Raw genomic sequence first — 25,816 nt, 5'->3', positions numbered from 1 at the left:
CAAAACACAGCAAAAAGTTTCCTCCTCGACCAGGCAAGGAATAGTCCTGGAGCCCTGGAAGAGGTTCCCCTTGCAAAGGAACAGTAACATTCCTGGAGCCCCTGAGTCTGAAGAGGGGACAGGGGGAAGAATCTCTGTAGCCAGAACATGTGCAGTGGGGTGGAGGTGGAGCGCTCTCTCTCTCATGCATGCACATACGCAGGGCAGGTGCCGCAGCAACAGAGGGGATTGCTTTAAAAGAGAAGAGGACATTGCTTTAAAGAACCCAGGGAGTGTTTGCCAAATTCCCCCCCCCCCAAGATGGTGCAGGCTATCACAAAGCCTTCCCACCAAGCAAAGCATGTGATTTACAGCCCAATCCTCTCCACACTTTCCTGGGAGTAAGCCCCATTGATTGGAATGGGGCTTCCGAGTAGAAATGCATAGGGCTGGACTCTTAAAAGATCAGCATCCCACCTGTGAAAGAAGCCGGGCAGCTGGCAATGGGGAGGGCTCAGGAGGGGAGGGGAGGGGATTGCTTTAAAAAACCCAGGGAGTGTTTACTGAACACCCCCCCCCCAAGATGATGCAGGCTCTTGGGAAGCCTTCGAGAGAAATGTGATGAGCAGAGAGCCGAACTACAAGTCCCAGAATGCTCTGGGGCAGAGGAGTTTCCATGATGGTGGTTGGGAGGGTTGCAGGAGCTGCAGCAACAAAGAGGAGGAGGAGAAGAACCTGCAGCGCTGTTGGGAGGCCACCTGGGACACAGAGGCCTCCCAAGCAAGCTCACTATTCCAACTGTGAAAGAAGCAGGACAGCTGGCAACGGGAGGGCTGAGTACGGAGGGGAGGGGATGGAATTGAGAACGACTGCCTTAGTTTCCTTCCAACCAGAGGTGTCAGGCTGCAGCCTATTTGCTCTATGGACTCTAACTCTATGGACTCAGCACAACGTGTTTTTTGTTAATCGTGCTGAGTCATAGAACGGAACTAACGCGGATAAATAGGCTCTACCTGTATTAGAAAATACCATGATCTCACAATTTTGTCGATTAGTAGTGTTACCCCCCCAATGCATCATCCAATGTGGTCTGCACCCCCATAGTGATGCCACTGGTATGGTGGTTGGAATGTTTAAAATTAATTATATTTGCGCCACATCAGTGTGGCACTGCCAGATATATAGAGTGACAGCATGCATGCTAAAGAGCTTTAAAATTCACCTATGTTGCATGGAGCGTTGCCACAGGAAGAACTGTTTGGCAGCCTCAGTAGAGGGGCCTTAGTTTTTAAATCAATTTTTCATTGAAAAACAGAACATTGCTCCAGAAATAGTGCTAGTATTAGCTCTTTAGCAGGGATGGGGGGTTGTTGCAACAGTAAAATTGCTTTATGGCGGTGCATGCTCAAGATCAGGGGTGTCCAAACATTTTGGCAGGAGGGCCACATCATCTCTCTGACACTGTGTCAGGGGCCAGGAAAAAAAAGAATTAATTTACATTTAAAATTTGAATAAATTTACATAAATGACTGTATTAGAGATGGAACTTGTATGAATGAATGAAGGTCTTGCAGTAGCTCAAGGCCTATAAAAGGCCTTGTACAAAGCAAGGCCAGCCTTTCCTTCGCTGCCACTGCTGCCTCACAGATGTGAAACAGCAAGTAGTGGAGGGAGCCCTCGTCCCACAGCTCAGGTGAGAGGTAGAATAGTCATCCTCATGCTGAGAGCAGTTGCATTGGGCCAGCACGGGCTCCAGCAAGACTCCAGTGGGCCAGAAGCTCATAGGAGACTGGGGGCTCCTTGAGGGCTGGATTGAGAACCCCCGAGGGCCACATGTGGCCCCTGGGCCGGGGTTTCGGCACCCCTGCTCAAGATCATTGGCACATTGATCAGTTAGCACTTGATAAGCACTTTCAGGACTCTGAGAATGAGTTCATCCAAATGATAGATGAGGTGGCAAAACTGTCTCAGGACTGTCCACTTTAGATACACAAGAGCAAAGAAAGTGGTAAACCTTTTCTTGAACTGTAGCACTTCAGACTGAGTATGACTGACTATTTTCCCATTTAAAAAAAAAATCCCTGCTGAAATTTGCACAATAATATTTGCTATTTTTATACTATCTGAGTATTCAGTGAGCCCTTTTGGGACAGGCAGCTATTAAGTCAAATAACTAATCTGTAAACCATGTTGTGAACTTTTGTTGAAAAGTGGTATATAAATACTGTTAATAATAATTTTATGTGCATTACCACATTTGGGTCTTCAAAAGCTAGAGCTGTTCACTATGATAGTGGTTCCTAAACTTTTTAGCAATAGGGCCCACTTTTTAAAACACTCTCCCAGGACCCAACTAGATTTACCAAACTTTATGAAAAGGAGATCTAGGAAGAAATGTTTTTTTATTTATAAGTAATAGCAACTAGAAAAAAGATCCTTGAACTTTATCTTTCTATATTTACACATGCTTGCAAGCTGCAGGAGCTGAGCTCTTTACAGGGTAATTACCAGCTAAGATATCTGATTTTTGAATAGCCTTGGGCTCTGAGGCAATTAATTATCTGTTCTTTCCATCACCCTTTGGCAACCCAACAGTGGATCCCAATCCAAAGTGGGTTGGACAAAATGACATCATTTTCTATGTGCAGATAACTTTTTTAAATTGAAGACAAAATTCCTCACTTCCAGTCTGAAATGTGAAACCTGTTTTTGTACTATATCCTCTTATCTGCTCTTTTGTACTGGTTATAATCCATGGGATTAACAAGTGGTGGTACAATAGATTTTCTCCATTCCTCCTGTGCATGTTTGTCTTGAGTAGAGCTCTTAATCCAGATCTGTGATGATGAATGTGGGATTATTGATTGTCCATTCTGTACTAATTCATATAACACAATGTGGTCTTGTGTGTGTGTGTCCTAGCTTTAGCAGACTTGCATATGCGTTTTGACTGTGATTAATAGAAAAGGGTAGCCATGTTCCAAAAAAACTTTAATATACATATGGCTAATCGGTTCTTTTTTAACATGCTTTTAACTGTCATGCTATCTTTCCTTGTTTTCCCCTATTTCTTTCCTTGCCTTCACCCTTCAAACAGTGGTGGTGCAAGATTTAGAGAACATATGGGTGAATCATTCCTTTGACATACAGGTGTGGTGCAAAGACTGCAACGGAAGTCTTCTTTGGCTGCGACCTGGTGAACTGGCTCATCGAAGTTGGCCTTGCCTTAGACCGTGGGGGAGCAGTGGTGTACGGAGACAGGCTGGTGAAAGGAGGCATCATCCAGCATATTACCAATGAATTTGAGTTTCGGGATGAGCGATTACACTATCGTTTCATTCCTAGGAGATCTGCAGTGAGAGATAGTTACAGAAATGAGGATGTACTTGGAAACTCACCACAAAGTTTCCACAGACTTACTGCTGACACCTAAAGCATGTGCTTTTTTAAATGACATCCATACAGTTGTGTTGTTGGCTATTTATCTTCTACCCACAGAGAATTATGTCTAGCATGTATTTGAATGCTGACTAATACAAGTCACTTCAGGGAATTGATTTTAAAGGTATAATTTGCTCAGTTTCTTTCTTTCTTTTTCATTTGGAGACAATAGGAAAAGAACCACCACACAGTTTTCTTTCCTTGCCTATGCAAATAATGCTAGGGACAGATCTCTTATTGAAGAAACCATTGTGTTCTGTCTTCTGTCTAATTTTGTTTTTGTATCAGGTCAGAGATGCACTGGCAAAAATTGAAGAGTCAACTGATGGGGGGAATTTTTAACTTCAGCAGTCTGCTCTTTCCTCTCAAAGATAAAGTTCTCCTATTTATACTAATATGATAACCATGAAGTTTGATGTGGTGTCAGAGGATCCGAATTGAGAAAAAAGCAGATATGTTTTGCTGTTCATAGTTGTAGGTCTTTTAAAGCCAGTCCTTTTTTAAAGAACAGAAAAGTACTTTGCCATCCCATGCACCAACAGACTACTTAAATCCTATTCGAGAGAACAGAAGTTAAAACAGCCTAATTGCGCAGAGGACTAGCTGCCTTGGCATAATTTGTTCTTTAGAGTTGTCCTTGGTTCATAAATTGCTCTGAAAAAGGGATTGACTGTTTATTACTGAAAATTGAGCCATTCATTTTCATGACTCTCAGAAGTACTGAACAGACTCTGACTTCAGTTGAGGTCTATGAGGGTGTGGTTTGTTTGCACCTTTTAATTAGACTACAAGCCTATTAAAGAAAACCAAAACCAAGTACTTGAATTAGTACTCTTTTCAATATGCAACTTAAACTTGTTTTTAAATCTTCTGTTAGACAACGTTGCAATACGGATTCGCAAAACTCCATCTTGTGGGCTCTTGATAAAATGCAATCAAATACCAATAACTCCCATCTCACCCACTTAGAACATCTCATATTTTTTAGACTGATGTATTTTCTTGTCTGCGTTAAGGAACATTGGATTTTAAAGAGTATATCTTTTTTACTCTAAGCTGCTATTACAAGATAATAACAGTAGAGAATTGCCATTTTAAATCTTTTTAAAAAGGGAAGGAGTGTCCAACACTTTCCATACAGTGGTACTAGTTAACGCAACTGGAAGAAACAAACAGTTTGTAACAAGGCTTTGTTTCTTCTTGCAGTAGTTTGATCTTGACTATCTTTCTCTTAACTCTTCATTTTATTTTTTGCAATGTGGGTGGTGTATTTATTTTGTATGAATGATATTTGAAATACAGGCTTCTTGCACTTGTGGCTGTTATCCCCTTGTAGTAGGAGTTAGTCCTAACAGCCCAAATTATAATCATTGTTTCAGTAGTCACAATCCACATACAGCAACATGCATGAAAGATGTGTACAGATAAACCATTTCCTTTTGCTGTCAACCATGTAATGGTGTTACATAGATGTCTCATGTGAACTGGCATATTGACAGTGTTTCTTCTGTATTGTATACAAACAGGTGAAGAAAATTTGTCATTATAGCAAAATTGGTTTGATCTGACATGCAGCTGTAATGGGAGGTATACTGTTATATTTCTGAAGCCTATCGTGGTTCTTCCTAATTTAGGGAGAGTTACAAAGAAATGTACACTGGAAGTAGTTGGTATTTTTGCATTCTTGTTGTTCCAGTTTCTCAATAAATACAAATGCTTTTGTCTTGTAGTTCTGAGTATTCTGTTTCAGAGTGGAAGGGAACTGAGTTACTGCTATAAGCACTAAGTCCAGCATCAGTATTTGTAGCTGTACTTGCTATCACATATTCCCCCAATAGTCAGTACTAGAGTTGGATTTCCAAGTATCAGGAGCAGTTGCCATTGGTTTGTGAATTGATCTTTCATGCACACATTCTTATTGCTGTTCTCCTAACCATATTCTTTTTGGTTCTGAAGTAGATCAGCTTGGCCTCCATGGTTTCAAATTGTTTTATTTAAACCAAATGAATTATCTAGATCATGTGCCACAAATGATCTGTAGTGTGCCACATGAGTTTGGGGGTCATTTATTAGTAGGGCCATTGGGGGGTGTGAACCCCCCACTGACATGCCTTGTCAGTTGTAAAAAAAAAAACCCAATGCTGTGCCTTGGCACTGTTAAAGACCATCTGGACAATGTTAAAGACCATTTAGACCAACCCTCTGCTCAGTGGAGGCAGCTGCTATAGCATTCCTGAAAGGTGGCTGTCTAATCTCCAACTTCTGGTTTTCAAGAAGTAGGGACAGTCTTCTGCTGCATGAAGCAGACTGTTCCAGTGCTACAGTTTTTAGTTAGGAAGTTCTTCCTCATGTCCAGCCTAAATCTTCCATGTGGCTTCCACCCATTTGTTCTAGTCCTGCCCTCAGGAACCACAAAATGTAAGTCTTCCCCATCTGTACTAAAACCCACTCAAACTCTCTCTTCACCAAGCTAAACAGACGAAGCTCTTTTAGCTATTCTTCACAGGGTTTCCAGACCCCTCACCATTTCAGTTGACCTCTTCTGAGCCTGCGCAAGCTTCTCAATGTCTCTCTTAAAATATGATGCCTGAAACATGAAATCTGACTAGTGCAGAATATAGTAGAATTATTACTTATTGTGATCTAACCTCTATTAATGCAGCCCAGGATTGGATTAACTTTTTTTTTGCAGCCACATCACACTGCTGGCTCATGTTTAAGAGACACCTAGGTCCTTTTTGCATATGCTGCTGATCTTTAGATCGCCCTCTTCTTGTATGTGTTCCTCTGATTCTTTGTACAGACTTGCATTTATCTCCACTGAACTTCATCTTGTTGATATTGACCTAACTTTGAATCCTGATTAAGTCCTCCCCTTCCCCTGTCCTTTAAAGGGACAGGGGGAACCTTTACACAAACTGGTGGCTTGCGACCCACCAGTTTCAGAACCACTGCTCTAGGCTATTATCTCCCCCCCCTTCCCCCATGATCTCTGCAAATGTTATGGGCATTCCTTCTGCCTTCCTTCTTCACCCTGGTCATTAATATAAATAGTGAACAGCACAGAACCCTGTAGCACTCCACTCAATACTTCCTTCCAGGTTGATGCCGAGCTGTTTATTAGCACTAATTGGACCTGCTTTAAATATAGTTAGTTGCAGAAACCAGCCAAGGAAGCTGCAGAATTATCACAAAAAACCCGCCACTCTATATAAGATTGTAGCCCCAATTAGGAGCCATGGCCACCAGTTGAAAAAAGTTTGGGAACAAATGCTCTACTAGAAAGAATTAAGGAGTCTTTTAATTATAGTAATTCAACCTAATTTTAATTGCTGAAAACTAGATGGATAGATGTTTTAAAAGACCAATTTGTAACTATGGCATTTTTCTAATGCAGTGACATCAGAACTATATGCTTTGAGTTGTCTTATAGTACAATCCTAAGAAGTTCCACTATGTTCAATATAACTTCCTCCCAGGAAAGTGTGTATAGGATTGCAGCCTTAATAGTGACTGCTACCAGTATGAATATTGGATCAGCACATTTCCTAGCTGCAGGAGTTTGTTTTGTTAACTGAATAAAAATTTTGCATTTCAATAAAAATAAAACACATTTTTTCAAACACATTTTCAGCAACTTTATCTTTACAACTGGCCTTTAACGTTCCCTACAGAAATCTGAGGAACAAATTAAATGTACTTTTAAGATTACAAATGAACATGATTGTCATACAAAGGAAGGTGGATGAAACACTCTTACTGCAACACTTCCAGCTGGTTGATAAACAAATTATTTAATTCTTTCCATGGGTTTCTGTTTCGCATTTTACTATTACACTATTTGGCCAAGATTCAACACAGAGTTAAGAGACTGAATACTGTGTTCAGCTGTAGCTAGTCCTGGGTAGAATCCAGGAAAGGTTAGACATAGCTAATACCTATTAAAAGCTTCAGAACATGACTTTCATAGCTTTCAGTTGGGCTTTTCTGTGGCTACTGTTGGCTGTACACTATTGGCAATGTCACACTAACAGTTCTACAGTGTCTCAGAATTCTCTAGGATAAAAATCTGGTGTGCTCCCTGGGGCATTTGGTGGGCCGCTTGAGATACAGAAAGCTGGACTAGATGGGCCTATGGCCTGATGCAGTGGGGCTGTTCTTATGTTCTTAAAAATAAACCTTCAAACATCATTGAGGGGTTTATACTGAATATGTCAGCCTTAGACTTTAGAGAAGTTTCTTTGAAGTAGCATTCTCAAAAATATCTGAACTGTGTGATATAAACATGTACTGTCATCTTTGGATTTGATTCTACAAATTATAAAAGCACTACCTACAGAGGAGTTAGATATTTGCATAGTAAACATCACATTCTGATCACAAAACCACTTTTCCCAGAACTGAACAGAAAGCAACAGTAGAATCATATATAAATGTTTACCTGTCATAAGTACCTCAACTACAAAAACATTTTTGGAAGCAGTTTCAAACATTGAAATTTAACAGTGCACATTTTAATAAGTTTTGAAAACTGATTACGAACTCATCTTTGGCAATTTTCTTGAATGGTGTTCCTTGTTAACACATTTTAGCTTAAAGTTAGCTTGTATGCTGTTATCAGTGTACACTATTTGAATCTATATAAATACATTAAGGCCCTTATATATATATCTTAGGTGCTAGGAGTCTGTACGTAAGTTGAAACTGTAGCTCGAAACATCTGGTTCTTACTGGCCCAGTGCTATCACATCCGTACAAAAGCACCAATGTGGCCATCCATAATTTGGATGTCCATAACTCAGGGAACCAGACACTCATTACAAAGGCCTACAAAACTGAGGGTCAGAAAAGTTTTTACCAAACTTTATGGTGGTTTGATATGAATTTGGGGTGCTGATTCCAAAAATGGCATCCGTTTTGCCCTATCATGTCTAGTTTTGGAGCTATAGTATAGCCATGGTGTAGGCTTCCTCATGCGAAAGCTGCTTGAACCATTCACTAAAGAGGCTATGCCGTGTCTCCAAAACTAGACATGATAGGACAAAACAGATGCTATTTTTGGAATCAGCACCCCAAATATACCCAGCAATTGGTGTAACGTTTAAGAAAGCAAAATGTGTGTTGGCCTGTGTTATCTGTCGTAATTCAGTGAAAGAACACATACTTTACACCGAGAAACTCTCACATTAAATCCCTAGCATCTCCATGTATGGTAGAGAAAAATTCGTGTCTGAAACTGACTTCCAGTTAACAACAATGTCTTGACTTTGTATAAATTTTCTCTGTTCATATTTTATTTTAACTCTTTCTGTGCAGCCAGATTTTTCAGGCAAGGAAGATACACACTTAACATTTACACAGAATTTTTACCTTCTAAAGATGTTATATCTGCACAAACCAAAGACAACTCTTCCAATCCAACAAATGTTAAGGGATCAGGAGGAAGACACATGTTTTAATCTTAAAGGTTACTTAGTATTACGGTTTGTGCTGAGTTTGAAACATACCAGACACACTGCTATGCACAGTGAAAATTTCCATCACTAGTGACAATATTTTCACAGGCATTTTACATGTATCCTGTGATATTAAAGCTTTCCAGTTGATCACATCCACTAAATTCTATATACCCATAACTAGTAAAATGCACAGGACACAATTACTTAGGGAAGTAAAAACAGCAGTTATTTAGCTGAGTCAAATGATACCAAACTCTACTACATCTGAGTTAACACTTAGGCATATGCAGCAATTTCTTCTTCTGTGCAATTTGAGAAGAGGTGAACTGCTTTGTCAACATCAAGGCACCCACTCTGTAGAATATGCTCCATCTCATTGAGCTTCTCTTTCTCCAATTTTTGAATGTGTTTCAGCATCATTTCACCTTTTTCCTATACAAAACACATTTAAAAATAAGACTAAAATGCATTATTGTAACATAAATGAGAACTTTTTGCCACTTGGAAAAGTTTCATACCAAGGTCCATCCACAAATGCCAGTGGAGATGTTAAAATTCTACATCATTTATTTAAGCTTGAGTTCTTACTCTTGCATTGCACTTTTCTACAGCCTATCCCCGGTGGGTTCACTCAGTGCAGTGGTGACAAAATGGCTACTGCTGCATCCAGCAGCACTGGCAGGGCCATCAGAGGTCTCCTAAGGGAAAGAGGAATTTGTCCCCTTCACACAGGGAAAGCTCCAGGCCCCACAATGGGACTTCTCACATCTGCATCAACTATTTTGCTGGCACAGACTTGAGAACCTCTATGTCCAGCTTTGCAGCCTGACATGGAGGATAGGATATGGCAGAGCAGATTCCTGCCAGTCCCACCCCACCCAAGGCTGGTTCCTCCCCCCATCCCTCAATGCCACCCTTAGCTGTTACCGTGCTCCAAGTGGTGTTCATCTGGTGGTGGGGCCAGTGCCCCCTTGCTGGAGGGTGCCATAAACGCACTTATGATAACGACATAAAGACACCCAGAGCCAGTGGTGTGAGCCCTTAGGATTGGGTTTCTAGTCTCCTTAAGCATAGTAGTCTGGTAGACTACCTAGGAAAATGGTAGTTTTTTGGATAAAGGGCACCTTTGACATGGTTCAGGAAAGTAGAGCTGAAGGGAGGGAATGGCAAAACTAGGAGCCAATGCCAGGAATGAAGGACCTTGATTTCAACCACAAACAGTACTCCAACATGTACCATGAACTCAAGATGGGATAACTACACTGCCTTGTGATTGGTGATTGCTGTCTAGCTTTGGTGATTAAATGCTAGTTCTACAACAAGCAGATAGGCTTTGAATTGGTGAAGATCTGTGGGAATTGACATGAACTTTAAAAGGAAATATTTGAAATTCTCTACAAGTGTATTTTTGTTTTTACCATTTCAAGATAGGTCTCAGTTGTTCAGTTACATCCACACACAGGACCTCAGCATATCACCACAGACTTCTGAGATAAGCATACTTTAAGCCCACCTGGAGGGGGGGCAGGCTTGAAGACAAGGAGGAAGGGTAATTTGCAAGAGACAATTAGTAAGTGAAAAAAATGGTTACGTAGCCCACTTCCCTTGCTTGCTGATTCTACTACTAAGGAACACAGGCAAGGACAATAAAGGGGGGGTGTAGACCACATGTAATGTAAAACAGCTATATGGTCATGTAAAAATAGCTATAGATGTATAGCTGAATGACTTGTTGATGCAAGGCTTTTACTGAAGGTCTGAGACAACTAAAACTATGCTTTTAAGGGGTACTTGGCATTAACTGGCTTTGCCAGAGCCTACAAACATGTTGAATCACCATTGACATATATCTTCTTGACCTTTCAAAAATTATTAGGTTCTGTGACTGAAAGGTTAGATGCCAGAGCAGTCTTTACTTGTCCACAACTGAAGTATGGAATCACATCGCATCAGATATAGAAACTCAGTAAGTAAAATCCTTACTTTGAACTTCATTCTAAGAGCAACAAAATTCCTTTTAATGCAACCCTGCACATGTCATGCACAATTGATTAAAAAACTAATTAGACTAAAACATGCCTCCACAATTAAAACAAATGATCTTTAATACAAGTTGAAGCTGCTCCCCCAAAAAGATCTTTGTCCCATCTGAAGTATATTTGGTTGAGACACGGGAAATGGTCTTCCTGATGGCAACATAGAAAGGACTGTCATACCCCTTCTCTGTTGAAATTCCACAGGCAAAGACCTTCCTTTTTAGACAAGCTTTTGTGTGGAATTAATATGTGAAACTTCAAGCTACAAATGTTGGGAATAAAAAAAATGTTCAGTGACAAAGCAGGAAGGGATATAAAATGTTATAAAAAACTGCAGGTGGAAAAGTACAATCTTAAGAGGCATTACACCTTATTTCTCAATAAACAGAACATTTCATCTAAAATTATGGCAGTTTACAACTCATGTCTCCATCACTGAAAACAAAACAAGCAAACATCTTGTTTCAGAAGGTTTTTTTTACCCACACATAGATTTAAACAATAGACAAACTAAAACCATGTAATCAATCAACAAAACATTTATTTAATCAGATGACATAATTCTACACTTAAGGGCGTAATCCTAACCCTTACGTCAGTGCTTTCCAGCATTGACATAAGGGCAATGCAGCTCTGAGGTAAGGAAACAAACATTCCCTTACTTTGAGGAGGCCTCCGTGAATGACACCCAACTGCAGGATGCAGCACACGTCCCATTGGCTGCTGGAAAGCACTGACATAAGGGTTTTGGATTGTGCCCTAACAGATCTAACTTAAATCAACACACCTTAGAGGACTCCATCATGACAGCTGCACTTTCATGTTTTTTGTAAAGTTCATGCCTTCTATCTGGCCGACTCTGAAATCGTGGCTTCTTTTTAACTGGATCCTCTGGACCAAACACTGGGGAGCTTGTTTTTACCAGTTGGGTAATGTTTGGCACAAAAATGAATGGTTTAAACACAGACCTAGATAACAAAATAAAATTTAGCAAACATGAGTACTGTGTGTTTCTGAAAGAAAGGAAGGAGAAGAAACAATTCCAAGTATTTTCATCCCCACCAACATTACAAAATTGTATATGTATGTTTAACACAAATGCCATAGGTAGACAAATCCTTATTTGAATTTTTTAGCCCCATAGGTTCTCTTAAAATCAGTGGGGATGTAACTGTCAGCCAAGAGGAAGTTCCTCCATTATTACTTGTGATTCAGACTTGCATGACATTTTGAGTTATTTAACATAAGCCTAACTCAGATGTCACATGAAACTATGGACTGGCATCACAATCATGAGCCTTGGCACTCACCTTTCCACTTCATACGTGAGAGATGTTTCTGCTTCCACTGGTGATTCAGAACAACATACGAGCTCAACAAATCGCAGCATGTGGAGAAGCCAGAATTTAGCCCAGTGTCATGGACTGGCTTGCTCACAACCTGGCATTTGCTGAATCCAGACATTATACCAATTTCCAGCTTATACTAAACCACTAAGAAAAGGGGAAGGGGTGAATGAGCCCACGCTAAACGGAGTCATTGTTAAAAGTCAGTAGCAAATTGCACAAAGGAAAGTTACACTGTTAGAATTCAATGAGTTTGACCAGTTATTTGTGTCACCTGTCAGGGTCTGGGGTTCCAGTGAAGAAATGAATGCAAGGCAGGTTGGGTTCTTGAGGGAGTATGGAAACCATGCTTCCTGTGGTCATAAAGCTACCTTCCATATTTATGCCACTGTCTTTATCCCGAAGGATTGCCATCATTGTTTCAGCAGTTATCTTGCCTATGCAAAACAATACATGATTCGTTGTCATACAAATGTAACCATTGTATCTAAACAGCACTCACTCTAAATGTCGTGTACACATTTGTTAAAAATCAAGCAATACAGTGGCTAGGAATATGATTGGTATAAAACAGAAAGAAGGCTGCAACACAATGCAGCATTCATCAGAAAATTATCCAAACACAATCAATATCTTTCAAGCCCCACAAGAATTTGTTCAGTGAAATTTTAAACTGTTATAAAGAGAAATTCTTTCTATATAAGAACCCGGCTGCATGAGGCTGAGTCCACCTAGCTCAACAGTTCATTTCCAATCGTGGACCAGGCAGCTGCATCCAGAAAAAACAAAAGCAAAGCATGGAGGCAACAGCTCTCCTCCAGTGTATATTCCCAGTATTCAAAGCCATGCTCCTTCTGAACATGGAGTCCCATAAGGGCTGCATGCCAACAATTTGCCTGATCCTATTCAAAGCAATCCAAGCACATCAACTAAAAAAGCTGTGTTCGTCATAGAGCCAATTCAGTTCTTTCTAGGTGGAGATAAGCTCACATCCCACCAATCATCTGTTTTGGGTGGAGGAAAAGATCCACAAGAGCTACAGATCTTATAGCTATCAAGATGCTAACTGCTTCTCTCAAAACCATAAAGTGGAGAAAAAAGAGAACACTTTATCCATATTTTAATGCTCTACAAGTTTTTGTTGCAGCAGTGATGAAGTATCTGTCAGTGACCGGCTCAACAGTCTGTCTGTCACAGAAAGACAGGCAAGGCTGCTATGATGTTACATCATGACAATACAGGCAAACTTCCTAGGGAAAAGGAGATAAAACAAGGAAAGGTCTAGGAAAGCAAGGCAAAGAAAGGATATTCTCAGGAGAATGAGGCAAACAAAACAGAGAGAGAGAGAGAGAGAGAGAGAACAGGCAGACAGAAGAGGTTCACATGGCGAGAAGCTAAAGTTTAGAAAGGCTGAAAGTTCACATAAATGACCCACCAAATTTTAAGACTACAATCCTTTCTAATCAGTATCATAACACCAGTAAAGGTTCCTAAATCTGAATCTAATCAGTGTGAATAAATTTCTCTTTCAGAAAGACTTACCCAAAATGACCAGTTTTCTAATTTAGATTTTAAATGGTTTTTTCTCCTACATTTTCAGACTAGCCAATGAGCCGTTCACAACAGAAATCACAATATTATAAAAATAAATCCACCATACCAATTTTCAAAAAAAAAAAAAAAACTTTTAACAACTGAAAGTAAAATCTCTACAGACTGATGTATTAACAATAATGATTCCCTCAAGGTTTGTAAAAATAGCTTAGACAGCATCAGCCTGATAACTTGAACACCTGGAGTGTCTTAAAAACAGCTGAGGTAAATATCTGAAAATGGGGATTTAGAATGAAGACACTGATGAAACCTCAACAAGGCCATCACATTAGATAGGCATTAAAAATGTTCAGTATTCAGAACCTACAATTCCCCAAATGAATGTAGGATTTGCATGATCACAGGAGTATTATATCCATAAGTAATCCACTAGGAGGCACAGACTAACTGCTGCAATTGGGGTATCAGGGCTCAGCAGAATGAATACTGAAACAGAAGGATGCAATTTTATTTGGGCTTAATTTTTTTCAATTCATATGCAACTATATATGCAATTTTGAAATATATGAAGGAAGCAAATAATACCAGATTAACAACTGGAGTAAGAATCTAGAAGTTAGAAGTGTTCAAAACATAATATAACTCTTATAGTGTCCTATATTGTTACACACTTCCTCTAAAGTCACGCTCTTCAAAGTGTGAGGTGAATCACCTTGAAGAAATGCAATCATCATATTCTCCTATAGTCAAGTTCATTCTTAATTCACCCCAAAGTTTGTGCAGGCTTAGCTGATCAAGAGCTTTGCACTAAAAAATCTTAGCTTTCTGCACTGAATAGATGGCATTGAAAACTATTCCTATATTCCAGATTGTTAGTCATGAAGCATAAAACTGAGGCCCTGTGCAAATGTGCATTTTGAAGCTGTGTAGTCCTCCAGCAGGAACTTCATGAAGGGCACAATCCTAACCCCTTATGTCAGTGCTTTCCACTGACATTTTGAGTTATTTAACATAGGCCTAGCTCAGATGTCACATGCCAATGGGGCATGTGCTGCATCCTGCAGTTGGGTGTCACTCACGGAGGCCTCCTCAAAGTAAGGGAATGTTTGTTCCCTTACCTCAGGGCTGCATTGCCCTTATGTCAGTGTTGGAAAGGGGTTAGGATTGTGCCCTAAATCAGTTGTTTATCTGGAGCAGGGCATCTCAAACTGCCACGCTACATAAAACTTGCATCACTTACAACACCAGAGAGGAGGCTTGAAAATCACCTTCCTCTTAGATGTACAAGCTTCATAATCGTCACATGGTCCACTTAAGAAAATGCTTTTTCACATGAACTGGAGGAGATGGTGATATACACGTATGTACAAACAAACCTTAAAAGACACTTAAACTGGAATTATCAAGTTATTTACAGTGAACTACTTTGAAAAGGTAAAAGTTTGAGATTTGCTGCTGCCTCTGGATGGCAGCGAACCAAGCGCTTGTTGAAAGCAAAAAGTTAGCACCTTAACAGAAAATTAAGTAACAGAAAATTACTGAATTGGGTCTTTCCTCTCAATTCAAGTAAAAAGAGGTTGATAAATCTATTGAAGACCTGTCTGTCTAATGACTCAAATTAACATCCATGTTCCCAATGGTTGGATTATCAAAACATTTAAAATCAGTTATCTAAATGCACAAATGTATATTCACTCATGACAGAACAAAAGGTACCTTCATGTGTCTTCAGTAGTTTATAGCCTTCACAGTATCTGCCTCTTGTAGTAGTCATTCTGGCAGTATTTACGTATGAATATGTGGCAGCAAAATCCAGGTCTTTTTTGCCATCCCACCAGCCATTGCTTCTAGCATAACTCTTAATTTCTGGATGTTCACGATCAATCTTAGTTGTTATTGATAACTGATTGGAGATATTCCGTACTCCTTCTGTTTAAGAAAGAGTGAAAACAAGCCTCTTAATTGCACTTCTTAACATTTCCTCTATCAATTGACCCAATGTCTTATTTGTTTACCTTTATGTTCCAGAATACTGACTTTATGATGCAAGCTAGATCTCAAAATGTTATTTTGTGACTGCTTGTTGATTCCTATCAATTTATATCTTGCCTTTCCACTGGATACAATTAAGGTAGCTGACAAAATCAAAACTACAGAAAACAATTACAATAAAATTGTGCAAAATAATTAAAAACATGCCCAAAGTGATTACCTCCAACCAGATGCAAGGGATTGGCAACAAGATACAGGTATCATGTTGTTTTCAGTGCTCCCTGAGGCATCTGGTGGGCCACTGTGAGATACAGGATGCTGGAATAGATGAGCCTGGCCTGATTCAGCAGGGCTCTTCTTATGTGCAACTGTGTTCATTTAGAAGATTAAGACAGAAACACCAATAGCAGGTTTTGGGCCATTCCTTTGCTACTAAGTTAGCATCATCCTTTGGACAAGCAAGTTACAATAATAAATGGAGGTTGCTTTCACTTCCTTCTCTTGCTGCGCCCCTCCCCTCAAATCAGGCATGCTTCTTAATATTTTTGAATTATATACTTTTGCCATTTGTTTGTATAGAGTTTTATGTTCAAATGCTCAGTTCTTCCTCAGTGGCATCACTAGGATTCGCGTCACCCAGTGCGGGAGGCCTTCGCATCACCCCATGCAGTGGGCGGGGCAACAGCCCAGGTGGTGATGTACCATCGCCCCGCCCCCAATGGTTTTTTGGCTATACCTTTTGTTAGAACACAGATATTTCAATGTGGTTTGTTTCATTCCATTCTGCATGAAATTACGTATTGATTGATATATAACATGATAGTATTATTCCTCCAAACTCTGATTTTAGTGATTTTGAAAACTTGTAGAGTCACACACACACACACACACACACCCCTGTGTCAACTTACTAACAACTTATTGCAGCAGTTCTCAAACTTTTAGCACTGGGACCCACTTTTTAGAATGACAATCTGTCCAGGACCCATTGGAAGTGATGTCATGGCCAGAAGTGACATCATCAAGCAAATTAAAATAAAAGAAATCCTGCAATAACAACTCCCCAAAAAGAATCAGTGAGATTTCCAGCCCTCCAGCCCCCCAGTGCCCAGTTTAAAGTTCTTCTATTTTAGGCATATCAATACAAAGACCCTCCTGGCTTCACAAGTGCAAAATATAAAACTTTCCCCTTACCAGTTCAAGCCTCTGTTTTGTCCTTTTTAGTGGGGGGGGGGGGAGGCTGCCTTCTGGAGCATCTCCAGCTCCATCAGATCGGGCCCCTTCTGGTGTCCTCACATTCCCCTTTGCCTGGCCTGACCAGCAGCCAAGGCACGTCTGCCTGCTCGCGAGTAAACATGACCGTGAGGTTGCTTGGCTTTCCATAGGACTCCATAGACTGCAGCCAGGAGGGAGACAGGAACTTCCTTCTCCCTTTTGTGTTTTTGGGGGCTGCACTGATTGGATCAGGACCATTCTGACGTCCTTGAAGTCCTCTCAGCCTACCCTTTCCGACGGACGACTCACAAGTAAATGCGGCCACGTGGCTTCGTTTGGGCTCAGACTGCAGCTGGGAGGGATGGGACCTTCTCGGGTGTTTTTTGGAGGCTGCATTCACTGGATCAGGACCATTCTGGTGTCGTTGTATTCCTTTCCGCCTGCCCTTTCCGACAGACTATGGCAAGTGCGCCTACTCACGAGTAAACGCGCAATACGGCTCACTTTCACTTTCCATAGGGCTCCATGCATTTTTTCCTTCTGGTTTTCTGGCCATAACTTTTGAAGGAAAGGAGCTATTTCAATTCTGTTTTTTGCACTGCACTCCACTGGCCATTCCGCATCCAACGGTATGACGCGGTAGCTCCTAATGCCGTGAAGTTAGCACGTCCTCCCCCCAGGGCGCATCACCGCCCCGGGCACGTCACCCGGTGTGGCCCACATCCCCCTAGCGAAGCCAGTGTTCTTCCTATATTGCACCGGTAGTGATCCTGGCCCCAGTACTGCCTGGGGCCACAACTGCAGGCTACTGCCCCCCCCGGTTGAGGTGCCACCCCGACCAGCGGGCTGCCACCCCATCTACCTTTCTGGAAGCCCGGGGAGGCTGCTCAGACCCTCCCTGACCCTCTGAAGGCCTTTTAAAAGCCTTGAAAGGCAAAAAAAAATCACTTCTAGTTTCACAAAGAAACCGGAAGTGACATTTTCAAGCCCATAGAAGGGCTAGCCTAAGGGCTAAAAAGTCAATTCCTGTTTCTTCTGTGAAACCAGAATTGGTGTATTTTGACCCTTCAAGTCCTTTACAAGGCTTTCAGAGGGACAGGGAGGCGGTGCGCTGCTTCCCCAGCGCTCAGAACACCTCTGGGACCCGAATACCTGAGTGACATGGAGGGGAGCACCTTGGGGGTGGTGGGTGGTAGTGCGGTGCCACCACCCAGGCAGGCGCCTGGGGCATTTGTCCCCCTTACCTCCCCTCAAGCACGTCACTGTATTGCATGTTGGCCCATCCAACACATCTTACATTTTTTATCTCTGTCAGTTCAGCTATCACAATCAAAACACCAGGGCTGTTCCTTGGGCTGAGGTGCTACAGCTTACTCTTCCTTCCTGCTGCTTTGTCATACAATACTCCCCCTCACTTCCTAGCTTATAGGAATTAATATTTACTATGACATCTGAGTCAGGCAAATGATGGTTATCAAAAGCTACTGTTTGCCTCCAAACCAGAATTGGAAAGCACAGTTTGCACTGGGTTTCCAAAGACATTTTGGAGATAAACAATAGTTTGTGGTAAACTATCCTAGTCTGCAACTAAATGCAGCTAGTTCCAATGTCATAACAAAAACTATAATTATTTCTAACCAGGCAGTATTGGAAGATATCAAAGCACACCAAAGCAGGGGAGGAGGAAGCATGCAAGCCTAAGACAGGGTCTTGATGGCCAACTACGGTTTAGTCAAAACAATGGTTACAAATCTTGTCTACTTGCTTAATCTTGCCATGGTAAATTTCTGCTAGCAGATAAATGATTATCAGCAAAAAAATAAACTTCATACAAATATGGAATAAATCTTGCTTTTTATCAAGCCACACTAAACACCAATTATGTCACCTTTGTCAGCATATAAATCCATGCTCAAGCAGTACACAAAAGACAGGAATTTCCAAGTCAAATATTTACAATCTACCAAAGACTTTGAGCGGCAAACATTCATACCTTCTACTTTCTCTGCAGCCCAATATTTCCCAGAGGTTTCCAGTACCCAAGCTTGCTTTCTGTCTGCTATCAGAAAGCTATTATGGTAGGTAAATGCCATGTGACTCTCCATACAGTTTCCACCTTGACCATATTTTTCCAACAATTCAACAATGACACTGACAGCTTTTTCTGCAGTATCAGCTCTTTCAAGTCCAAGTCTAAAACAAAATTAAAGTGTTAACTTCATTCCTTTCTTAAACCATAACAGCAAGTGTTTAATTGGAACATAACTGCAATTGGATGCTGTCATAAAATCACTATATTTTAATTTGTATTTCTGAATGATCCTCATGGTTTTGGACAGTGGTTCCCAAACTTACCTAGGTCGCGATGCACCTGCAATCTCTTCTTCCCAGCTCAGCTGGACACCACAATCTTGGAGAGCCCAAATTTCATGAGATTTTACAAGACCCCAGATGCCAGTACCCAAAAAAAACAGGTAAGGGGGGCCACCAGGGACACTCCATGGGGCTCCTGTGAGTGTGCCTTAAGGTGTTTGGGAACCCCTGGTTTTGGGCAATTTTATCCATCCTCCCTGCCTCTTGCTACCAAGGAGTATTTCACAGATCCTGCTTTTGTTCACAAGCCTTTATTTGCATCTTACTTCCTCTGCTGGGATTTTGGAATGGTTGAGTTAGAAATGATCTAGCTGATTGGTTGTTCTCCAGACAGGGAAAAAGTAGAGATCAAACAACAAGCTGATGTCATTCCAGGCAAGAAAGAAAACAAGTTCCCTGATGGAACTTTGTTTTTTTCCTCCAGCCATCCAGAGAAGAGCCCACCAGCCACTTGCTAAAGCGGTGAAGGAAAAGCATCCCCATCACCCCAGTAAGATCAGATGAGAAACTATATAGATAGACAATTGTTAGAATTTTATGTTTACTTTAGTGTTTGTCTCCTCTAAGCCATGCTACAGCACTTCTAAAACTCAACTGAAGTTCATGATAAAGGTCGCACATACATGAGATTCTGCAACACCTCAGCGTCATCAAATGACTGCATTAACCTTTTCCTGCCAAATTCAGTTCTCCTTACTCTCTTTTCTTGTTCATTTGGTTTTATTATCCCCTTCTTCTTTTATTGGACTTTTAATAAACCTTTTACAGGTTAAACAGGAATCTGCCTGGTGACAGTCCTGTACATCTCCTCACTCTGCAGGCACTACTGTGAGACTGATTTCCATGGAGACCCACAAGGTTTAGTATTGTACAGTGAGGAAGGTTCTGCCATGGAGCCCCTCTAGTTAGCCTGATCTCCTGGGTTAGTGACAGTGGATTCAGTCTGCCAAGACATTTTCCCATTCAGGTGTGTGTCCAATCAGGGGAGAGAAGGGAGCAAGCATGCTAACCACTTGGCACTACTGACCTGGAATAGAGTGCAGTTGCTGACAGCCCTTTTCTTGACCCTGACAGGTACACATTAATCTATCTAGAACAGTGGTTCCCAAACTGTGAGTCAGGACTCACTGGTGGGTCGTGACCTGAGTTTTGGTGGGTCCTGTAGCAGCCAAACAAAGCTTCTGGTGAAAAGATCAGATAACTAAGGGCGCAATCCTGAGTGCACCTTGGGCTGGCACAAGTCCCTTGTGAGGACCCAGGAGGGTTGCAAACATGCCATACAGCATGTTTGCAGCCCCTTGAGCTTCGGCTGCACCAGTGCTCAGCCTACGCATGCTGGCCTACGAAGGCGGAATCCAGCATCCATGCTCACTCAAGCAGGGAGAGTTGTGTCGGTCTGGGGAGGGCAGGGAGGAGGCAGGAGGGATGCGTTCTGGGGCATGAGACTGAGGGCAGGAGGAGGATGGTCCTGGGGCTGGGCGGGTGGGTAGCGGGAGGCAGGGCTGGGACCTGGCAGAAGCTAGATCCTAACCCCGTCCCCCAAGCAGCGCGGAGCAGCTTCAAGCTGCTCTGCTCTCCACAGACTTATGCCACCTCCTAAGGTGGTGCAAGACTGAGGAGACCTATTGGGGCTGTGGTGGCTTACCTGGGAATAAAGGGAAGAGTTTCCCCTTGTCTCTGGCAGAGCCACATTGGGCCCCTAACTTGCGCTGGATACAGCGCAGGCTTCCTGGCCTGCCTGTTCCAGCACAAGACTGGATTGCGATTTAACTATCTCAAGCCCTGAGGCTATTCAAAAATCAGACAGCTGCTAATTGTCCTGCAAGCAGCTCAGGTCCTGCAGTTTGCAAGCATGTGTAGATATAGACAGATGCATTTTTAGCATCTTTTTTCCTGGTTATTACTACTGGTAAAAAAATAATTTCTTCCTATAGCAGAGTTTCTTTTTCAGTCTCATAAAGCTAGGTGGGACCTGATAGAGTGTCATTTTAAAAAGTGGGTCCCAGAGCTAAAAAATTTGGGAAACACTGACCTGGAAGGTTCAGAAAGCTACATTTTTACCTCATCCCTGGCTGTAGCTTATCTTTTTGGGTGAAGGAGGGGTTGCAAGAAGGACACAAACAAGTTTAACTTGGTTCCAAATTCCACACTGATTTTTATAGCAGGGCCATAAGACTGTTTGAGAGCCTAATCTATCCTAGTGCTTGGTTGCATATGTAAGCCTATGCATGTTTTCTCATAAGTTGTCCCACTCTATTCAGTGGAGCTTACTCCCAGACAAACATGCATAGCATTGTAGCCCAAGTCTTTTGATCAGTCTTTTTCTGAATTTTAATATTTGTAACTCTACGTTGTGCTTTTTCTCTTTTTTTCCCTAAAATTTATTGCCATTTTCTCATATCTTTATTTGCTATGTAAGCCACCTAACGGGAGCTTAGCTGTAAAAGACAGCTTAAAAACCTATTAGATAAAATATTTAAATCATCTCAAACAATACTTTTCAAAAGAAGGCTGTTCATGCATTCAGCTCTAAGGGCCAAATCCTACCCAACTTTCCAACAAGCGCTGGTGCAACCATGCCTGCATCTTGCAGTAGGGGACACTCATGGAGGCCTCCTCCAGGTAAGGGAATGCTTGTTCCCTTTCCTCAAGGCTGCATTGCGGCTACACCAGTACTGGAAAGTTGGATAGGATTGGGCCCTAAGTCATTAAGTGCAGAGTAATACAAAGATGAAAGAGGTGGCTGTTCGGCTGGCAGTATACTGACCCATCAATTCTCACTTGTAACAATAACATTTTCTATAGTAAGTGCAATGCAAACTGTTTGCAGACCTGACAAGGTCCATGCCTAGGAGCGCTTCATCATCACAGACTTCTTCTTTGCCCCACACCGCTTCATTTCCGATGCAAACTCCATGTTCATTGGCCCCCATTTCAGCACCCCAAAGCCATGATGGACGACTCAGGATAACCGCATATGTCTCTGGCACTTGGTCAATTTCTATATAAGTACACTAAAATAAAAATCAAACCAGAAAAAGCATAGTAAGAAACAAAAAGCACTTCCTGAATGTCATGCAATATTTTTATTCAACTTGATGTTTCTGAAGAGAGACTTTGTTCACTGTAGGACTAAAACCTGTTAGTCATAACTGGCTTCTGCATTGGCTTCTAATTCCATTCAAATTTTAAATGACAGTCAAGCAAATAATTTTATTTTGGAAGCAAATATTTCTTTCTCCAACTTCATCCTTTCAGTTTTATGGATAAAACACCCCCACCTAATACGGTTTGATCAACACTTACTTCAACCTTTTCTCCCGGCTCATGCTTTGCAGCATGGAAATACACAACCTCCTGGACCTCATCAGAAGGCCTATCTGAGTTTTTTCCAAAGATGATTCTGTTGCCAAGTGTAGCCGGAGGCAGAGCCACAAAAGTGTCACAAGAGGAAAGTTCGGTGATCCTGGAAGCCATCCTAGAAAATAATGTAAAAAGACAAACAACTCTGTTGATCCACCGAAATCATAAATAGCAATCATAATGCTCATTGAGGAAGCATTCATTGAGGAGCAAGTTCACATGCTTGACACTCTTTGGTACAGTCCACTGATTTGCTGATTGTACAAACTGAACCCAGCTAGCTTCAACAACAATACTTACCAAAAATATATGGTCAAATGTATACAGTGTGCATACTCCAGCTATATTAGTTGCAGACAAACAAAGCAAATTTCAAGAATAAGAACAGTCTTCCAGCACCTTATTATTGTGGCAACAGCTCTGATAGACTAATAACCTACTTTGTCAAAATGCATGATGCAGTAGAACAGTGGTCTTCAATTTTTGTAGTGCCAGGATCTCACATCAGTAATGTACAAGACTGGGGACCCCACCATAGATCCAACCCCCTCCCAGGGCCTTATCTGCCCACTCCCCACCCCCATAACACCCTCCCAGCACTGTTCACTGTAACCAAATATTCTTATTAGAGACAAATATTCTTATTAGAGACAGCAGAAACAGTTATTATGAAGCCTGGCACTAGTGAAAGCTATTTTAGCACAACTGCTAAGAACCTGAGCAGGACTGGGACACAATCTCCTGGTATCTGGTACCTGAAGGGGTACACCAGATGCCTCCCCCTTTGCCTGGTGGCACTCTAGACCAGTGGTCCTCTCACAACTGAGGCTTCACAACCCATTGGGGTCCGGACCCCAAGGCTGATGAATACTGGAGTAGACTCTATGCGATATTTCTAACATTACAATGCTTAAACACACACATAGTAAGAACAAATGATCGCTGCTGTAAATAGTCACAGAGCTGACACACAGCCCAATCCTATGCACGTCTACTCATAAGTCCCTTTGGATTCAATGGGGCTTACTCCCAGGAAAGTGTGGAGAGGATTGGGTTGCTAGTCTGAACACAGTAGTAGTTTCCTGGGAGTAAGTCACATTGACTATAAAGAGACGGGTTTTTGAGTAGACATGCATAGGATTGGCTGCGACACATTTACCTGGGAGTAAGCCTCACTGACTAGAATGAGATTTACTTCTGAGTAGACATGCCTAGGAGTGGGCTGTACGCCACCTGAGGCTACAATCCCATCCACGCTTACCTGGGAGTAAGCCCCATTGACTATAATGGGACTTACTACTGAGTAGACACGCCTAGGATTGGGCTGTAAGCCTTCCGAGGCTGCAATCTTATGCGCACTAACCTGGGAGTAAGCCCCGTTAACTACAATGGGTCTTACTTCCGAGTAGACATGCAGGAGCTCCCAGTGCGGCGGGTGTGCAGCTTGAGAGCTGGGAGGGGGGCAGGCCGCGGGGGGGAGGGGGGCTGGCGGGGCGGCGTCCGCTCAGGCTTCCTGGGCCTCCCGCGCGCCGCCCGAGCGGAGGCGTCGGAGGAGGAGCCTCCCCGCCTCCGCCACTCCTCCCTCCGAGCCTCGTCGCGAGAGGACGCCGCCTGCCGCCCCGGAAGCCCCGGGTCGCCTTCGAGAGCCGGGGCCGCCGCCGAGGGGAGCAGGGGCGAGAGAGCGGCAGGGAAAAGCGGCGCCTCCTCGGGGCTCCTGGGCCGCCGCCATGGGGAAGTCGTTCGCCAACTTCATGTGCAAGAAGGACTTCCACCCCGCCTCCAAGTCCAACATCAAGAAGGTCCGCCCGCGCCTCTCCCCCAGCCGGGGGCCGTGGCGGAGCTGGGGGGGCCGCTCGCCCACCTCCCTGCCGGCTGAGTGCCGCGCCCCCTCCGGCTACGCCACCGCCAGTGGGGCAGTGCCTGGGGCGCCTTCCCCGCTCGCTGGGCGAGAGGCACCTGCTCCGCGCCTGCCCTCCTCGCCCCCAGCAGCGTCTCTCCTGCTCTGCTGCCTTCTTCAAGCCTCCTTTCCCCCAGCCCTCTTCGACCACACTGAGCACACCGGTGTGCCACGGGCGGTCCCCAGGTGTGCCCCGGGAGTTTGGTGGAGGGTCATTTTTTTAGCAGGACCTTTTAGCAGGACGAGCCTCCCACCAACAGCGTGGTGTCCTCTGTCAGAAACTGGTGGGGTGGTTTTTCCTCCTCCTGAACGTATTTTTAACTCCTGTGATGGCATTAAAAGCTCCTCTTCCGGCCTCAGTTCCACCAGCAACAGGCAGAAAGGAGTCAACAGAGAACTGCATCATCTGTCTGTATTTTAGTAAGAAAAGTACTCTCCCTCAGGGTAATCAGACGTCCTCTTTTTCGAGGACATGTTCTCTTTTTAGCCTTGTGTCCTGGAAAAGAAGTGTCCTCCTTTTCCCTGTGAGTGGCTACCTGCAGGCAGAGCATAGCCTCCTTGGACTTAATAAATTATATATAATATAATTTTAAAGTTAATAAGTAATATAGAGTTTAAGTTAACAACATGAAATCAACATATGTGTGTTTTAGGTCATGTCCCACATGACATGAGCTAAAATTTGTCAAGTCCTACATTTTTCTTGATTTCCTACATATTGGTGTGCCTTGTCCTCTTTTGCGGTTATGACATCTGGTCACCCTACTCTCAGTGTATGTGTAGAGCAGGGGTCTCCAAACTTTTAGGCCAGAGGGCCACATCAAATATCTGGCGTGATGTGCAGGGCCGGGAAAAAAATTTAAATATAAAATTTAAATAAATAAATTAGAGATGGAACTTAGATGAGTGAATAAATGAATGAATGCATGGGCTCATTCATTCAACCTCTCTGGCCCTCAGAACACTCTCCAGACACAATCAGAGCATAGTTCTAGTCATGTTCAGTTGAGTTGAGGTTTTCAGGGGACAAGAGGTTGGCCATGGGCTGGAAAGAGGCTTGCTGCGGGCCGCATCTGGCCCCCGGGCCGGGGTTTGGAGAGCCCTGGTGTAGAGTGTCTTCAAGTATCTATCTATGTATCTATGTATCAAGTAGCTATGTAT

The 25,816-nt window shown here is 42.6% G+C and overlaps 3 protein-coding genes across 7 annotated transcripts in view; 2 read left to right on the top strand and 1 right to left on the bottom strand.

The window, feature by feature from the left end:
* GPR155 (G protein-coupled receptor 155) overlaps positions 1–5,149 on the top strand; it is a 52,311-nt gene extending 47,162 nt beyond the window's left edge. For 2 of the 3 annotated variants that reach the window (XM_066612258.1, XM_066612260.1), the window contains one exon: positions 3,130–5,149. In XM_066612258.1, the coding sequence (XP_066468355.1) occupies positions 3,130–3,412 (283 nt within the window). In that variant the 3' untranslated portion in view covers positions 3,413–5,149. Of the gene's footprint in view, positions 1–3,076 lie in introns of all 3 variants that reach the window. The other variant, XM_066612259.1, reaches the window with a different exon arrangement.
* Positions 5,150–8,686: 3,537 nt separating this feature from the next.
* On the bottom strand, positions 8,687–24,346 carry SCRN3 (secernin 3). 3 transcript variants are annotated; one of them, XM_066612257.1, is made up of 9 exons: positions 24,158–24,346; positions 22,702–22,873; positions 22,228–22,409; positions 19,016–19,215; positions 15,532–15,744; positions 12,536–12,698; positions 11,703–11,883; positions 10,298–10,408; positions 9,225–9,311 (listed from the first exon to the last, which is right to left on the bottom strand). In XM_066612257.1, exons 1-8 carry the CDS (start codon positions 24,169–24,171, stop codon positions 10,346–10,348), a joined length of 1,188 nt encoding a protein of 395 aa, XP_066468354.1. In that variant the 5' UTR covers positions 24,172–24,346; the 3' UTR covers positions 9,225–9,311; positions 10,298–10,345. The 3 variants fall into 3 exon arrangements, with proteins under 3 accessions (XP_066468353.1, XP_066468352.1, XP_066468354.1); XM_066612256.1 differs by lacking the exon at positions 10,298–10,408 and having other exon boundaries at positions 8,687–9,311; positions 24,122–24,346; XM_066612255.1 differs by lacking the exon at positions 10,298–10,408 and having other exon boundaries at positions 8,687–9,311.
* Positions 24,347–24,357: 11 nt separating this feature from the next.
* Positions 24,358–25,816, top strand: part of CIR1 (corepressor interacting with RBPJ, CIR1) — a 31,825-nt gene continuing 30,366 nt past the window's right edge. Inside the window, exon 1 of the mRNA XM_066612253.1 lies at positions 24,358–24,557. Within this exon, the coding sequence (XP_066468350.1) occupies positions 24,486–24,557 (72 nt within the window). The 5' untranslated portion in view covers positions 24,358–24,485. The remainder of the gene's footprint in view (positions 24,558–25,816) is intronic.

The sequence above is a fragment of the Tiliqua scincoides genome, chromosome 1 (assembly GCF_035046505.1).
Source record: "Tiliqua scincoides isolate rTilSci1 chromosome 1, rTilSci1.hap2, whole genome shotgun sequence".
NCBI lineage: Eukaryota > Metazoa > Chordata > Lepidosauria > Squamata > Scincidae > Tiliqua > Tiliqua scincoides.
This window is presented reverse-complemented; position numbering and strand designations above follow the sequence as displayed.